Here is a 17,932-nt window from a genome sequence, read left to right as displayed (position 1 = left end):
AGAAAAGAAAAGAAAAGAAAAGAAAAGAAAAGAAAAGAAAAGAAAAGAAAGGAAAAGAAAAAAGAAAAGAAAGGAAAAGAAAAAAGAAAGAAGAGCAAAGTATCAGCTGTTGTTGTTTCACAGTTTCTGCTTCTTCCATGTTTTGCAACACTGAAGACACTTGTAGGGATAAGTTTCTTGAAAAACTTCCTGTTCTTGCTTTATTCTGGACTGTTAACTACAACCCTTTTTTCTTTGTATTAATAATCTCTTTGAAGCACAAATGTGCTGCTGTTTATTGCAAACTGTGAAATGTAGATTCATTTGGAGAAGCCCTTTTCATTCAAAAGGCTATAATTTACAGTCATTAGCTAAACTTTAAAAGAGGACTTATGTGGTGTCCTCCTTACCAGCAACAGACACCTGTACTTATGTACCCACAAAAGAGAGAACTGTGTCAAAGCACCAGACAGCAGAGAGGTTGGTTAATCTAGAGCATCAAAATGAATCACTCCAATCCCTCTGATGAGCAGATGACATATCGAAAATTGTCACTAGGAAAGTCCCTCTGTCTTGAGTTCAGTGCAGGCAAGGCAGCTGATGTGATAAAAACATGTATGTCAGAAATGATACACTAGAAAATCTGACATAGCAGTGCATTTTATGACTCTGCTTTCTTTGAGCATCAAAGTTGATAATTCTACTTTTCAGCAATGTTAAGTCCTAAGTTCTCAATTCCCCTCCAATTAGTTGCAGGACATGGGAAAGAAGGCATTTAGCTATGACTGGTTTCTTGTTTAGTTAGTGATCAGATCCATTTCTTGAGAAATTCTCATCACTTGTTCACTTGTACAATGCAAAAGAAATCCTGTTGGAAATTATCACCATATTTGGATTGGGGGCAGGGAATGCTTGGTTTCTTTGTTGTTGTTGTTTGCTCTTTGGTTTTTGCTTGGATTTTTTTTAGAATTAAAAAAATACTGCTTTCTAGTTGGCATTAGTGACAAGCCTTGCCTGAATAGGAATGCTTTTACTTAAGCAAACAACCAGGAGAGGGGAAGAAAGAGAAATTATACCTCAAACTGGTTTAGTGAGTGTGTATCTATATTTGGATAATACCGGAAGAAATACTCAGTCACTCTACCATTTTGTGATGATAAAGCAACTATAAGCAGCAACCTTGCAGGAAAACTGAATTATTAGATAAATTAATGGTGTGAACAAAGAAGTACCTGAATTTTGAACAATTTTAGAATAGTTGTATGCCTACATTATGTGCCTAAAGAGAACCACTGAAAGCGCGCGCGCACACACACACACACACACACACACTCTCTGGTAAACAACCTTTGACTCAGTTATTTGTATTGTACGGTGCTATTCAGTTCCACCTAGTAGACGGCATGATGTGCAATTTTGTGGGAGAATAGACAAAGCCATAATAGAGAAAGGAGGGTAAAGTCGGGTGCCAGCTTCTTCAGAAGGAGCTGTTTAGGTTGGGCTTATCTGTTCTTAACAGAGTGGCAGGGAGTTGTCAGCTTCTCCCTCTGAATGCCCCAAGGTCAAGGCATGAGAAAAGGAGAAGCTTTTCATACAGAAGCTTCACTGATACATTTTTTGGTCAGAATCTGTAAACAGATTATTTGGGCAATGATCAGTTATCCTTCTGGAGCATGAGCAGCATCTATGACTCTGAACAAGACTAAACTTTACATGTTCCCAGCCTAAAGCTTAAGCCAGACAGACAGAGACACAACACACCGAGACACCTAGAAGGATAAAAAGCCAGAGATATCTTTAAAACAGTATGTTAATATTATTGTTGTTCTGCTTCTTCTAAGTGCTGTAACACAAGACACTTCAGAGGGTCTGAAGGGCTGTACTTCGACAGCAATGAGCAGTAGTATAGAAGTAGAACTGGGTAGCTATAAAGGATAGTGAAAACAAGAACACAGTGATTATAATTAAACTAGTTCTCCTGTACTTTTGAGCTAAAACTATCCCCTGCTGACTGACAAATAATTTATATTTCAGACTCTACTGATTTGTGGATACCTTCACACATGAAGACTGCCAGTGGACACGTGGAGAAAATGAATTGGAAAAGTGCAAATTCTAATTTTCAACATAAAAAACCCAGCTAAGCAGACAAACCAGTGATTTGAAAAAAAAACCAAGTGACTAAGGTATACTTTCATTTTAAACATACGCTTGAAAAGTTTGCAGATGAAGTCTCATTTAAGCATCCTGTTTCACTCAGCTGTGCTTCGTCTGAGTGCACCTGTGTCAAAATACCAGTACTTTGCCATGTTTTGTTAAACCTGGTACTGCTGAGTTTTCCACTGTGAGCACTGGATGGGGCTAGTGCCAGACATGCTACATTTACAGTATTTCTACTATGTCTATGGCATTTCTGGAAAAGAATTGCCTGATGAGTAAACTTATTTTTTTGTGGTATAGACAAAGACTCGGCAAAGCTGCTAATTATTTTGTGAAAAGATGTAAATTAGATGTGTAGTAGCAGCTAATTGGGCCTCATGCACAGAGGCGAAGTGACACAGGGACAGAGCTGGGGGACTGATATTTATGCCTTTCTGTAGCCCTGGCAAAGCAAAAAGCATAAAAGAGAAGTTCTCAAGTGTTCACCTGAGCACCACATGCCTACCCTGAAACAGACAGGGGACTTGGAGAAACTCATGTAAAAATAGAGACTTCTTGATGTGGTGTCCTGACTTCTGTGAGATAGTTACTTTCAAACAGCTCCAAATACTACACCAAAATGTGATCAGAAACGAATGGAGGATTTTACACTGAGAATAATGGAGAATAAGGCAAGAAAATCCTACTGTCCTTGTTTATCCTGCAGATGAACTCCATCCTCATGGAGGCAATTACCAGCTTCACCATTTTTATACACTCAGTTCCACTGATGGTTACCACTTCCATCCCCAATAGTATTCAGTTGCTACCATGGCTGATAGTCTCTGCATCCAAATAAAATCAACATTTCAACAGTTAGCAGACCAGCACACAAAAGTAATATACTTTTCTATTTTTTCTCATTCAAGTGTAATTAATATTTTCTGTTCTCATTAAAAACTGTTTATAAAAATTGCCTCTGAGAAAAATGTCAGTGTCTTCACAGGATGTGACATATAAAAAAACCAACTTCTGGAGGATAAGCAAATCAGATGGCCATATTCTGCTGTCTATTACCCCTGTCCTCAGAGGAAAATTTCACTATCATCAATAGTTTCCAGTTATGTAGGAATCTGCTGGGAAACAAACTGATTTGCAATATGTTTTTAGATACTTCTCAAAGTGCACAAAAGGAAGACTTTGCTCTGTAAGAGGACACCACACTCATTAAACAGAAAAAAGACTGGCCTGACCAGGTGACGGACCTCACACTTGGCCTTGTGAACTCCACAAGGTGTGCACAGACCCACCTCGCAAGCCTGTCAAGGTCCCTCTGGACGGCATCCCTTTTCTCCAGCATGTTGACTGCACCACACACACACGACCACTTGGTGTCATCAGCAAACTTGCTGAGGGTGCCCTGGATCCCGCTGTCCATGATGCTGACAAAGATGTTAAACAGTGCCAGTCACAAAATTGAGCCCTGAGGAACAGCACTCACCACTGATCTCCACTTGGACGTTGAGCCATTGACCACAACACTTTGAGTGTGACCATCCAGCCAATTCCTTATGCACTTGTCCACCTATCAAATCCATGTCTCTCCAGCTCAGAGAGAAGAATGTTGTGGGGGACGGTGTGAAATGCTTTGCCCAACTCCAGGTAGATGATGTCAGTTGCTCTTCCCTCATCCACCAAATCTGTAACCCTGTTGCAGAAGGCCACTAAATTTATCAGGCATGATTTGCCCTTAATGAAGCCATGCTGGCTGTCATCAATCACCTCCCTGTTTTCCATGTGCATTAGCACAGTTCCCAGGAGGATCTGCTCCATGATCTTGCCAGAGGTGAGAATGACTGGCCTGTAATTCCTCAGTTCTTTTTTATTTCACTTTTTAAAAACAGGGGTTATGATTCCCCTCTTCCTGTCAGTGGAAACTTTATCAGACTGCCACAACTTCTTAAACATGATGGAAAGTGTCTTAGCCACATGTTTCACCAGTTTCCTTAGGACCCATGGATGTATCTCATCAGGTTCCATGGATTTGTGCACCTTCAGGTGCCATAGATGGCCTCAAACCTGATGCTTTCCTACAGCGTGTGATTCTTCATTCTCCCAGTCCCTGCCTTTGCCTTCTGTGACTTGGGTGGTGTGGCTGAAGAACTTTTTGGCGAAGACTGAGGAAAAAAAGTCATTGAGTAGCTCAGCCTTCTCCTGGCTACCATGATTAACCATGTCCTGGGTAATCAAGTCTCCCATTTCCTTCCAGAGAGGGCCCACATTTTCCCCTGATATTTTTTTTATCACCAACATACCTACAGAAGCTTTTCTTGCTGCCTTTGATGTCCCTGGACAGATTTAATTCTATTAGGACTTTAGCTTTCCTCACCTGAAGGGTGATTCCTGTCTGCTTGGACAACCCCCCTGTCGGGGGACTACCCTGTCCTTACTTCCACCTTCTTCAGGCTTCTTATATTAGAGTTTGTTCAGGTGCTCCTTGTTCATCCATGCAGGCCTCCTGGCATTTTTGCCCAACTTTCTCTTCATCAGGATGCATTGCTCCAGAGCTCGGAGGAGGTGATCTTTGAATGTTAACTAGATTTCTTATGCCTCTCCTTACTCTAAGGCTTTATCCTGTGGTACTCTACCAAGAAGATCCCAAAGGATCTTGGCCTGAAGAGGCCAAAGTCTGCTCTCCTGAAGTCCATGGTAGTGAGCTTGCTGTGCACCCTCCTCTGTGCCTGAAGGATCTTGATCTCCACTATTTCATGGTCATGGAAGCCCAGGATGCCCTTGAGCTTCACATCCTGGCTTTTCTGGGCGAGAACAAGGTTCAGCATAGCACCTCTCCTTGTTGGTTTCTCTATCACCTGAAGAAGGAAGCTTTCAACTCATTCCAGGAACCTCCTTGGCTGCCTGTACCCTGCTGTGTTGCCTCTCCAACAAGTATTGGGGTGGTTGAAGTCCCATCTGAGGTCTTCCTGGTCAGGCAGCCTGTAGACATTACCCTCACAGTAATGTCACCTGTCCCTGCCATCCCTTTAACCCCTGCCCTCCCTTTAATCCTGACCCATAAGATCTCGCTCAGCTTCTCATCCATCCCCAGGTGATGCTCTAAGCACTGAAATTCATCACTGACATAGAGGGTGACACCCTCTTCTCATCTTCCCTGCCTGTACTTCCATTCCAACACTCCAGTCATAGCAGCTATCCCACCATGTCTCCTTGATGCCAGTAAGAGCATAGCCCTGCAGGCGTGTGCATGTCTCTAGCTCCTCTTGTTTATTCCACAGTAAACCCAAGCTGGAGAGGGGGAAAACAACTAAGAAGAAGGAAGCAATACACACATCCCCCCATCTCCTGCATTGCCCCTCACCTCACCAAAGGGATTAGGAGTAGCTGAATGTAACGTGTAGCAAAACCAAGGTGAGTTGAGACCCAAAAGCAGGGAGGAGTTTTTTACTGAATTAGGGCCTGGGGAAGAAAAGTGTTTCTTCACCAAGTGTTTTTGTTTAATTGGGTTTTTTTCCTCAATATCTAGATCTGTAATCAAAAGTTTTGTTAACCGGCAATAAATTAAGTAAAATGCCACAAACTAAGACTGTTTTGCTCATGATGTGCTTTTAAAGTTACAAGGTATATCTCTTTAAGTCCAACATACTATGAAATATGCTGATAGAGAAAAGAGATAACAGGAAAGAAGTAGAGGGCCATTATTTGCTGTAGCTGCACTACTGTTTGAACAGTAAATTTGTGTGCTGAGGCAGCTGCATAAGGATTCTCACCAAAGAGTATGTTTAGGTGCCATATTTCAAGTTGACAAGCAGTCATCTACACAGAGTGAGGGTGGGATGGAGGTAATAGGCACCACTATGCTAGGCAGTTTTGGCCATGGGAAGAGGCTCAAAAGTGAATTAAAGGTGAACTACTGCCACTGGAAAATAAAGCTGGTTACACAGAGAGCCAGCACAAAGCAGATGCCACATCTTGAAGCCCAAACAGTTTGTTTCCCGATAGCCTTCCCATGAAGGCATGCCTTAAAGGTCTTCTGAGAGCTCTCATGGTCCTCCCTTCTCTGTCTGTTAGTTGCAGGAAAGGACAGATACGCTTTCAGACTTCTTCTTTTTCCCTAAATTAACCAATTTGACAGGTGTTTTTCCCTCAGGACCCCCTCTGGGGTCAGTGACCACGTGACTTTCCTTTTTTGCGCCCTCATAAAACAACTCCATGAAAAAGTCAGGAATCTGTCAAATTAACATACTGGTGGGGATGGGAAAATGACATGCAGCATTTTCAGCTACAGCCTTCTCTTTCATTGCAGAAAGGACAAGTTATGCAACTCCCACATGGGAGGGAGAACCCCGTTTGATTTATTTGCTTCATTTCATTTTATAGCTACTGCACTTGGTTGCAAAAGGCTGATAAAATCTATTTAAAACATAGAGCATAAGTCCTGCAGACTAATATTATGATTCATCTACCGCCAACTTCCCCAATTATTCTCCCTTCTTAAAGTTATGTTGATAAATCAGTTGTCTTCCCATTTATTAAAGCATGTGGCAGTCTGTTTATTTAATCATGTCTTGGCCCATTTTCTAATTAAGGGAGATAATGTGGGCTCATTTCCTGTCACAGTGAACCTGACAGACCGCAGGTTGTCCTCAACCACCACATTAAAACTCAAGATTATTTGTAATGTCTGCTTTGTCTGATAACTCCTTCCCTTCTCCCTGCTCAGCTGAAGAGAAAAATACAGACTTCGTTTTTTTCTGCATTTCTGCACTGCTGACACCCACCCAAGTCAAGGACAGGTAGAGGGAAGCAGGTGAAACATTTTTCTGGGAGATGGTGCATCCCAGCAAAGTCAATAATAATGCATCATATTATGATTCCACGAATAATTTTGTGAAGGGATGGAATGCTGGAATGCAAAGGGAAAGCACAGGTGGAGTACATTCCTAGCTTGCTCTGCAGCTGGACTTGGCCCACCTCCTGGACCACTCTGGCCCCAAACCTTCACCTGTCAGCTTAGTGCAGGACTACTGCTAACCACCAACTGCAACATTAAATAATTTTTATGTTCTCTGTTTTACAAGCAAGCAAAGTTCTTATATCAGCCTTAAGATCACCTCTATTCCTATTTCTGAGATATCCTGCTTTTGTATCTTGCTTGTGATTCAGCCTCAGCGTTTAACAGCTACAGCTAATTTAGGATCACGAGTCTGGCAGAGAAATTCTCTTTTGCAGGGCCTTCTTCTATCCCTTAGGACATACTTAGATGGCATATTAAATTCTCCTATGTAGAAAGAAACCATAGATACATTTCAACTTATCAATACAAGCCACATTGAAGTGCCTTTCAGTGGGCTTTGTGAACTGTTGAAACCAAGATGATCCATTCTATCTCACTTCACAGGCACTCCTCCAGTCAGCATAAGCATATACAAGAACCACACCTGCAACAGCTCCAGTTCCTGCAGAAACACAGGCAAACATCACTTTGCCACACTTTTAGAATTGTTTCATATCAACTATGCTATACATGTCCTTTCAGTGTGCCTTTCTGTGGAACGACTGAAAATGTGATGTGGGCCTGGGCAGCCCTTTCTAGGTGACACATCTCTGAGCAGGGATTTGGACGACAATGCCAGCCAACACCTCAGCTATTCTATGATTCTGTGTAAAAAAAAAAAAATAAAAACCCCCCATTGTTTCCAGTACCTCATAATAAACTCTATAACACAGCATTTTCCAAACTCTGACCTATGGAGAAAAGGCTCCCTGATCCCTTCTAAAATTGGCTAAATGCCCACAGTGAGGATTTGAACATAAACTGCTTTCTGAATTATGTCTTACTTTTCCTTCTCTGTTTTTATTTTTATTTTATTTTATTTTGCTTCCATTTGCAAGCACTAGCATAAGCAGTTCCATTTCTGGAGCCTTACTTATGGAAGCAGTGAATTTAATTTTAATCTATATCAGTCCACAAGGAAGTGTCTGGTTTTGTTACACTGCTAATTATCTGAACCTTTGTCTGACTCCATCTGCCTCACTTAAGATTCAGTGTGCACTCTGGAGCTAACACAATACCTTCAAAAACACCTACTTAAAGATTAAAAAACCCTCACAATTCACCTTTAGATAACTATTCCCTTCACATGCATTCAAGTGACTGCTATGAGTGCCATGCTACTACCAACCAACGAAAAAAGACAGAATAAAATTATATATTAAATATATAGTTCAGGAAGAAGACAAATGAACTTCTGTTTTCAAATGGCAGGATTTCCCATTTTGTACTTTTCCACACAAAACACATTACACTTTTCTCTTTTTACTGAGCTTCACACAAATACTGCAGCAGATGGAACATGTCTGTGTACAGAGGCAGAGTTCATCCCTTTAAATTTCCAGTGTTGAACCACAGACTTTATTCTTAGAGGAAACTCACTGCAACAAGTGTGAGAAAAACTCAGTGAAGGGAGGAGAAGAATTTCCAAGAGCTTTTCCCCAAACCCACACTTACCAAAGGCTCTAGTTCTTTGCGGTCTATGAGGTTGAGCTCTGTCACGAAGTAATAAAAGTGCTTGTAACAGGTATTGATGTGGGCCTCAGCCCCCATGAGGATGATACGGTCAAAGTGATGGATGTAGACATGAACAAACACACGAAAAAGCCGACAGAGAATCTTCTTGCAGATCTGAAGGAAGTTCTTTGGAAAGGGAACACCTGTGAATAAAGAAGGCAGGGTTGTCATAAAAATCCTGTCATCCTCACAGGACAGGAGCTTTGGAGCAAAGTGTGAGCTTTCAACTGCAAACTAGGGTATGACTTCCTAGGCCTCCTTTCCAATCCAGAAGGTCTGTTAATGCACACATTTATCGGACAGCTAGGACTAAAGATAACCAAATACTTAAGCAACTTTAATGGATCAAGACTAACAGGTACTGGTCCTTTATTTCCCTGCATAATTTAATGGAGGAACATCCAGTATCGTAACATTCAGAAATGTGATTTTCACTGCAGTGCACACCAACCCATTAACATCAATGGCTTCACATCAAGAGGTGGCTGTTCCCCAAGCTGATACATACAGAGCTCTTCCTAGAAGCAAGAGACACTGCTCACCTTACTTAACAGTGGCATTTCACAGCATCAAATTTAATAACAAATTTGAAATAACTGACTGAAGGACAGACTCCTTTGCTTTCAATTTCTTCCCAGTTATATGTACCAATCTGCTTGTTCCTTTAAAAGAAAAATTCTTTGAGGAGACACAAGAACAGTCCTAAAACACATTAGAAGTTCAACTGCTTCGTAGCTGGAGACTCCAAAGCACCTGCAATAATAAAAAGCTAGGCACCCACAGTAGTACCAATAATTCCTTCAGAACTGCCCTTCATAAAAGACTGATCTTGCATGGTATTGTATGCCACTGAGCTGTCTCCAAAAAACCTTAAAGGTTCATCTTCCATGATTGTCCCTCAGACATGATGACTTCAGTGTCATGCTCAGAACTCTACTGCTGCTTTGCTTTGTTGCAGCATCTCCTGACTTTCTGGTCATAGTTCGAGTTGGATTTGAACCACATAAATGTAGTTATTGCTTCTTAAAAAATAAAAATAAACCTCGCAACAAACCAGCTGGTTTTACTCCCTAAAAGCCCAGCTCATGCTCTGAACAAGAAAAACATTTATTATTTGCAGAAAGAAGTTGGAGATACTACATTAACAAGCTGCAAGCTTTCTCGTTTTCACATTTTAGTCTCCTGTTAAATATTGCTCAGCACTCATAGGAATGGTGAATTAATGGACAAACTGCACAGTTCCACTGAGGGTGATGTGAGAACATACAGTGAGAATTTCCATATCGAAAACAGATTTTTGACCACAGATGACATAAATTATCAACTGTGGCTGTAACCAGTCTGGGTCCCATCGACATAAACATGCACCTTATTTTGGACTCCTGGCCAGGGAGGTGACAGGATATATCTCCTGTGGATTTGAGCATTGGTGTGTCTGTTAGTATGTGAGTGGGGAAGCACATCAGACTGCAGAAGTGTCCTGTTCAGTGTATCCCTGAACTGCCTCTACATTTGCCATTCCTAACGAGCAGATAATGTTGGGAAATGTCTTGGGGATTTTGGCTTGAATTGGGTTCACCAGGGGAAATCCTTCTGAAATAATTTCAAGAAGCTTTAGAAATGCAGTGCAGCCCTTCTTATTCCTGATATACAAGCCAGGGATCAGAAAAATAGCTACATCTATTAAAGCACAACTACTTTATCTTCTTAAGAAATGTCTGCTTTTAGTTATCACATCCATTCATTTAAATGCTAAAGATATTATGGAAGGTCACAGAGGAGAAGGCCTGAATGCTCAAGACATGAACTGAGACATGGTTAAACTACAGAAATGACTGTATGTACAGATGTCTTGGCAATATTTGAATCACAGCTCCACACACTTAGCCAAGCACCTGGATTGTAACAAACAACTGTTGTTATTTCCAAGGGTGAAATAAACACAGTTTATCAAAAACATAACAGAACCTCCAGTTAGTTGCTTATTAGCCCAGGAGGATCACGTTCCAGCCATCAGAGCATGGCTAAATTCAGGAATGATTACAGCAGCAGCCTGCTTTATGTTTTTGTAAAATCAACCCAAACCAGAAATTTAAAAATATACCCAAGAAAATATTAAGTCTTAAAAAACGGGGAAGGGGAATAGCTGGCACTTTTCACTGCAAGCTGGTTCACTGAATTGAGAAAAGAATTCTTGAAAGCACTGTATTTTCTGATCCAGAACAGATATCACCCAAAAATGGAGAATAATTAGTTTTATCTTCTACAGGCTGACATACAATTGTTACTGAAGAATGTTCCTGTAATAAAGACATCCATACTTCTGTGTTAACCGACTGAAACAAGGTGAATAAACGAAGTTGACAAATTCTTTAACTTCTCTGCAGCCCATGTTCCCACTCTACAGTTACAGGCAGTAAGTGTACAGGCCCCAGGGCACTGCTTCTGCTGCAAGTGAGGACTTTCATCTGACAGCTTTTTAGATGTGTTAGGCAGTGAATTTGAGGACATGTAAATAACACATAGAAAAAAAAAGGTGGTATAAAACAGCCTAGGATGCATAATAAACTCACTGTGTTCCCACTGCTCCTCATGTGCATCAAGTTTTCAAATATGTTGTGTAGCTTCATTTGCTGTGGCAGAATTTCTCCAATTTTGCAAAATTATTTCATTTACTCTCAAATAAACAGTGAAACACTGCTACTATCACAAATATATCACCTAGGTACATCAGAACAAGTAATGGCTCTCTGACATCTCTCCTTCCTGTAAATCTGATTTACAAACTGATACAGTGGCCTAAAAAGTCAAAAACTTTCTCCTAGTATCACTGAATGCAATTGGTAGCTGTGTGGTGAGACTCCTCAGCCTTGGAGAGCCTGTCAGGCTGTCCCTCTGTTCCTGGCACACAGAGGAGGCTCAGTGTCTGGTCAGCCTCTAGGTACAAATGAGCATATGGAGGTGGCTGCAGCCCTATACTGAACATACACTCTGCTGCTCTTTGCATTCAAAACTAGACGTTATTCTGACCTCAATTACAACAGAATGAATCCAAAGTAACGTCATCAAAATTGAAAAATTCAGAGCAAAATGATTCTAGATTTATATTCTGAGGTCAAAATTTGGCCTAATGTTTTGTTCCCACTGCAACTGCTATAGTTATAAATAAATCAACCACAGAACATAGTTATTACAAGTGGCTCTTGGGAACAGACTAGCTTAAATTTAGATCTTTTAACTTGTTAAGGAGCCTGTTCTCTGTCCTTCAGCTCAGCCATATTAGCCTTTGCCTTAGAATCATAGAATCACTGAAGTTGAAAGAGACCTTCAAGATCATCCAGTCTAACCGTCCACCCAGCCCTGCCACTATAATCCCTAAACTCCTAAACACATCACCCAGCACCGAATCCAGATGCCTCTTAAACACCTCCAGGGATGGTGACTCCACCACCTCCCTGGGCAACTTATTCCAATGCCTGACCACCAAACCAGTCAAAATTTCTTTTCTAATATCTAATCTGAATGTCCCCTTCCTCAGTTTAAAGCCATTTCCTCTTGTCCTCTTACTGCAGCATGGCAGAAGAGACTGGCCCCCACCTGGCTACAACCTCCTTTCAGGGGGTTGTCGAGAATGATGAGATGCCCCCTGAGCCTCCTCTTCTTGAGACTAAACAAACCCAGTTCCCTGAGCCATTCCTCATAATGACCCTTCACAAGCCTTGTTGCCCTTTGCTGGACATGCTCCAGCACTAAAATGTCCTCGCTGAAGTGAGCGGTCCAGAACTGGACACAGTACTCAAGGTGTGGCCTCACCAGTGCCAAGTACAGGGGGATGATCACTTCCCTAATCCTGCTGGCCACACTGTTCTTGATACAGGCCAAGATATCATTGGCCTTCTCGGCCATGTGGGCACACTGTTGGCTCATATTGAGCCGGCTGTCAACCAGCACCCCCAGGGCCCTTTCTGCTGAGCAGCTCTCCAGCCGTTCCTCCCCCAGCCTGTAGCGCTGCAGGGGGTTGTTGTAACCCGACTGCAAGACCTGGCACTTCACCTTATTGAACCTCATGCAGTTGTCCTTTGTCCACTGATTGAGTCTGTCCAGGTCCCTCTGCAGAGCCTTCCTACACTCAAGCAGATCAACACTCCCACCCAACTTAGTGTCATCTGCAAATTTACTGAGGGTGCACTCAATCCCCATGATCATCAACAATCCCCAGATCATCAATAAAGGTGTTAAGCAGGATTGGCTGCAAAACTGAGTCCTGGGGAACACTGCTAATGACTGGCTGGCAACTGGATTTAGCTCCACAACTTTCTGGACCCAATTATTCAGGCAGTTCTTTACCCACCAAAGAGTCCACCCATTCAAGCCACGAGCAGCCAGTTTTTCCAGGAGAATACTATGGGAAATGGTATCAGATGCTTTACTGAAGTCTAGATAGACAATATTCACAGTCTTGCCCTCATCTACTAAGTGGGTCACCTTGTCACAGAAGGAGATCAGGTTGGTCAAGCAGGACCTTCCTTTCCTAAATCCATGCTGACTGGTCTTGATTGTCCTGGTGTCCTGCATATTCCATGTAATGGCACTCAGGATGATCTCTTCCATAACCTTGCTTGGAACCAAGGTAAGTCTGACAGGCCTGTAGTTCCCCGGATCATGCTTCCTTTTGCTGCCAATGAAACCTTTTTTATTGCTTTTAACTGCAGTGGTCAGATCAAGTTCTATCTGGGCTTTGGCCCTTCTAATCTTCTCCCTACATGACCTCACAACATCATTATAGTCCTCCCAAGTTACCTGACCCTCCTTCCAAAGACAAGAGATTCTCTTTTTTCCCCTAAGTTCCAGCCTAAGTTCTCTGGTAAACCAGGCCGGTCTAACTCCCTGATGACTCACCTTTCTACATACAGGGACAGCCTGATCCTGAATATTTACTAATTTCTTTTTAAAGCACATCCAGCTTCCTGAATTCCTTTGCCCTTCAGGACTGACTCCCAAGTGACTCTGTCAATCAACCTCCTAAACAGGCCAAAGTCTGCCTACTGGAAGTCTAAGGTGGAAGTTCTGCGGGTGCCGCTCCTTACTTCACCCAGTATTGAAAACCAACATTTTGTGGTCACTACGCCCAAGATGACCACCAACCACAACATCACCCACTAGTCCTTCTCTGTTCACAAAGAGCAGGCCTAGCAGGGCTCCTCCTCTGGTAGGCTCATTTACCAGTTGCGTTAGGAGGTTGTCTTCCACATACTCCAGGAATTTCCTGGACTGCTTCCTCCCTGTTGTGTTGTATTTCCATCAGACATCTGGCAAGCTGAATTGCCTCCAAGGACTGGCAACTGTGAAGTCTTCTGCCAGCTGCTTGTAGAATGCCTCATCAGCCTGTTTTTCCTGCTCTGGTGGTCCATAACAGATTCCCACTATGGCGTCTTCTCTGCTGACCTTTCCCCTGATCTTTAGCCAGAGGAACTCAACCTTGTCATCTTCATCATCATCAATTTCAATACAATCAAAACACTCTCTAAGGTACAGTGCTACCCCACCACCTCTCCTGCTTTGCCCGTCCCTTCTGAAGAGCTTGTAGCCATCCATTGCAGCGCTCCAGTCATGAATCATCCACATTTCTGTGATGGTGACTACATCATAGCTTTCCTGCTGCACAGTGGTTTCCAGCTCCTCCTGTTTGTTGCCTATACTGTATGCATTGGTGCAGATGTACTTCAGTTGGGCTATCAATTTCACCCCCAGCACTGGTGTGCTGCCGCTAGGCTCATCTTTAGTGAGCCTGGTCTTATACTATTCTCCTTTTGAACCCAGTTTAAAGACTGACTGCCTTACTATCTGCAAGGTGATATTCCGAAGAGATAGAATGTAAGCCCACCAAACTAGATTTCTGCCTTATGGTTATTAAAAGGCAAAGAAATATGAAGATGTTTATGAAGTTTTGGAGCTAGCTGCTACTTGCTAAAAAAAAGTATTTCTAAATTAGCGAAATGGCATCCTTGATTCATACGTAGGCTGAGCTAGTGCTGCCATATGAGAAGAAAGTAACAAATGGGTCCTTTTGGTTAACCTGGTGTTCAAAACCCTAGAGCTCCCCATTATGTCCCAAGAACGTGCGAGCAGCTTTCAAATGTTTCAGTCACACAGCAGAAGCTCCTTCAACTCAAAATTACATATGCAATTGGGAAACAATACAGTGAGGCATAGATAGGCATCATATAACCAGTAAAAACCACAAAGAATATGACTGTGCCTATACCTCTCGGGAGTGTGAGCTGTACTAAGGGATGGCCTCCTCCTGCAGAAAAGCTGCATTTGTGCACCCTGGTGACAGATCACAGAATCACAGAACTGTTAGGGTTGGAAGGGAACTCTGGAGATTATCTAGTCCAATCACACTGCCAAGGCAGGGTCACTTAGAGCAGGTTACACAGGAAGACATCCAGGTGGGTTTAAATGTCTTCAGAAAGAAAGACTACACAAGATCCTTGGGTAGCTTGTTCCAGTGCTCTACCAGCCTCTTCAGTAGCTTCTTGTCTGTCTTGCACTGAGGAGGCCAGAACTGGACACAGCACTCCAGATGTGGCCTCATTAGAGCTGAGCAGAGGCAGGGGGATCATATCCCTCAACCTGCTGACCACAGTTTTCCCGACGCTGACTACTCCCGATAACCTTCTTTTCTTCTACATGTTTGTTTATGACCTCCAGAACGAGCTGTTCCATCACCTTTCCAGGGATAGAAGTCAGGCTGACTGGCCAGTAGTTTCCCAGGTCCTCCTTCTTGCCCTTTTTGAAGATGGCAGTGACATTGGCCTTCCTCCAACCATCAGGCATCTCTCCTGTTCTCTATGATTTTTCAGAGATGATGAAGAGTGGCAGAGCAACAACATCTGCCAGCTCCCTCAGCACCCACAGATGCATCTCATCGGGGCCTGTGGATTTATGGATGTCAAGTCTGTATAACCCAACCTTCTACAACCAGGGGGAAGTCTTCCTTTCTCCAGTCTTCTTGTACCTCCAAGGTCTGGGACTCCTGAGAGCCATGCTCAGCAGTAAAGACTGAGGCAAAGAAAGCATTCAGTAATTCCACCTTTTCTGTGTCTTCCGTCACCAGGATTCAATAGCAGCCCCTTATTTTTCCTCATCTTCCTTTTGCTGATGATATGCTTGTAGAAGTCCTTCTTGTCCTTTGATGTCCTTTGCTAGACCCAATTCCAAGTGGGCCTTGGCCTTTATTGTCACATCCTCGCATACCTTGATGATGTTCCTACAGTCCTCCCATGTGGCCTCTCCGTTTTCCATTTCCCGTAAATTACTGGGAGCTCCCTGCTCATCCATGCAAATCTCCTGCCCCCTTTGCCTGATTTCTTCATCATGGGGATACTCCAGCCTTGAGCATGGAGGAAGTGGTGTCTAAATATTGACCAGCTCTCTTGGACTCCCTTCTCTTCTATGCCATATCCCATGGTACTTCTCTAATTAGGTCTTTGAAGAGGCTGAAGTTAGGTCTCCAGAAGTTTAGGGGTTTGCTTTCCTCATGCAAGATCCTGAGTTTCACCATCTCATGATTGCTACAGCCAAGGCTGCCTCCAAACTTTACACCTTCAACCAGTCACTACTGCTTTGCTAGCACATGATCCAGCAACACACATTTCCTAGTTGGCTCCTCCACCACTTGTATCAAAAAGTTACCTTCAATAATCTGCACAGACTGTGTGAGCTGGGCCCTATTGTTCCTCCAGTGAATATCAGGGTGTTGAAGCCCCCCAGGAGAGCTAGGAGCTGTGACCATGAGGCTCTTTCCAGCTGCCCATAGAAAGCCTCATAATCAGTTGGCATATAGTAAACACACAGCAGTGTCACCCATATTAGCCTGTCCCTCAATTCTCATCCATAAACTCTCAAGTCATTCAGCTGTCCTTGGGTAGAGCTCAATACATTCCAGCTGCTCTCTCACATAAAGAGCAACTCCACCACCTCGCTTCGCTGACCTGTCCTTTCCAAAAAGTGCATATCCATCCATGACAATATTCCAGTAATGGGAGCTATCCAATCATGTCTCAGTAATTGCAATGAGATCATGGCCCTGCACACTGATTTCCAGTTCTTGTTTATTCCCCATGCTGTGTATATTTGTATACAGGCACTAATAAATATATTATACAGATAATAAAATCAAACAACCAGATTCCTGAGAGGTATAAGAGGATTCACCATAACCAAAAACATCCTGGATGTGGTTAGCCCTTTGATCCTCAACTTGAGAGGCAGCCAAGGAACATCTGTCACCGCACTGGTTGGTATGACCTACTCCCTAGGGGGAAGCAATGGCAAAGGCATTGCCACTTTGGACCCCAACCCTGAGTCCTTCAGTTTAAAGCCTATCTCACCAAACTGGCCAGCCTGCTCCCAAAGATTCTCTTGCCCTTTTTAGACAGGTGGATCCCATTTCTCACTAACAGGCTACAATTGTTAAAGCACAACCCATTGTTATAAAACCCAAAACCTTCTCAATGGCACCAGACACAAGGACGTTGATCTGCACTATGCATCTGCTTCTGGCTATCCTGATTCCTCTAACCAGGAGGAAAAATGAGAAGATGACTTGGGCACCAATGTTTCTCATCTGCCTCGCCAGGCCTTTATGGTTTTCCTTGATCCTATCTCATTTTTGGCTTGTGGTGTCATTTGTACCCACATGAAAAAGTAATAGTGGCTAATAGTCCGTGCTCTTGACAATTTGGGGTGCCCTCCTGACAACATGATGAACCTCAGCCCCTGGGAGGCAGAAACTTTTTGTGACTCTCTGTCAGTCTGGCAGGTGGGTATCCCAGTGCACCTTAACAGACAGTCACTCACAATGATCACTCGATGTTTCTTTTTACGGTAACCACCATGTACTGCTGGTGCAGGTTCTCCCTTTTGGCCCTGTTCATGTACATCTAGAGCCTTTAAAGCATCATATCTGTTTTTGCACCACAGCAGCATACTGGAAAAACCACATTGTTTCCCCTGAATCTCCATATTCCTTTAACCTTTTTGCTTCTGTTGACTTGCTGGAAAAGGCTACTCCCCACAATGAGCAGGGTTACAACTTCCAAAACTCAACTTGCCTGATCCACTTATGAACTTCTTAACCATCAGAAAATAGAGGGATTTTCTCTTTCTTTCTTAAATTGGTCAGATTTAACCCATAGTTCTCTGAGGCTATCAACTTCATTC

General features: G+C 42.9%; 1 protein-coding gene across 9 annotated transcripts in view; it reads right to left on the bottom strand.

Annotated features, from left to right (window-relative positions):
• MOB3B (MOB kinase activator 3B) overlaps positions 1-17,932 on the bottom strand; it is a 91,832-nt gene that overhangs the window by 13,057 nt on the left and 60,843 nt on the right. For 7 of the 9 annotated variants that reach the window (XR_003538239.1, XR_003538235.1, XR_003538237.1 and 4 more), the window contains one exon: positions 8,645-8,847. Coding sequence is in view for 2 of the 9 variants with exons in the window: in XM_027708088.1 (XP_027563889.1) it covers positions 8,645-8,847 (203 nt within the window). In the remaining 7 variants the exon portion in view is untranslated. Of the gene's footprint in view, positions 1-8,644; positions 8,848-17,932 lie in introns of those variants that run through there. The other 2 variants (XR_003538240.1, XR_003538241.1) reach the window with 1 other exon arrangement.

Source organism: Neopelma chrysocephalum, unplaced genomic scaffold (genome assembly GCF_003984885.1).
Source record: "Neopelma chrysocephalum unplaced genomic scaffold, ASM398488v2 Primary Assembly neopelma1_95480, whole genome shotgun sequence".
In the NCBI taxonomy this organism is placed as follows: Eukaryota; Metazoa; Chordata; class Aves; order Passeriformes; family Pipridae; genus Neopelma; species Neopelma chrysocephalum.
Note: the sequence above shows the minus strand (reverse complement) of the source record. Positions and strands in the feature narration are given on the sequence as shown.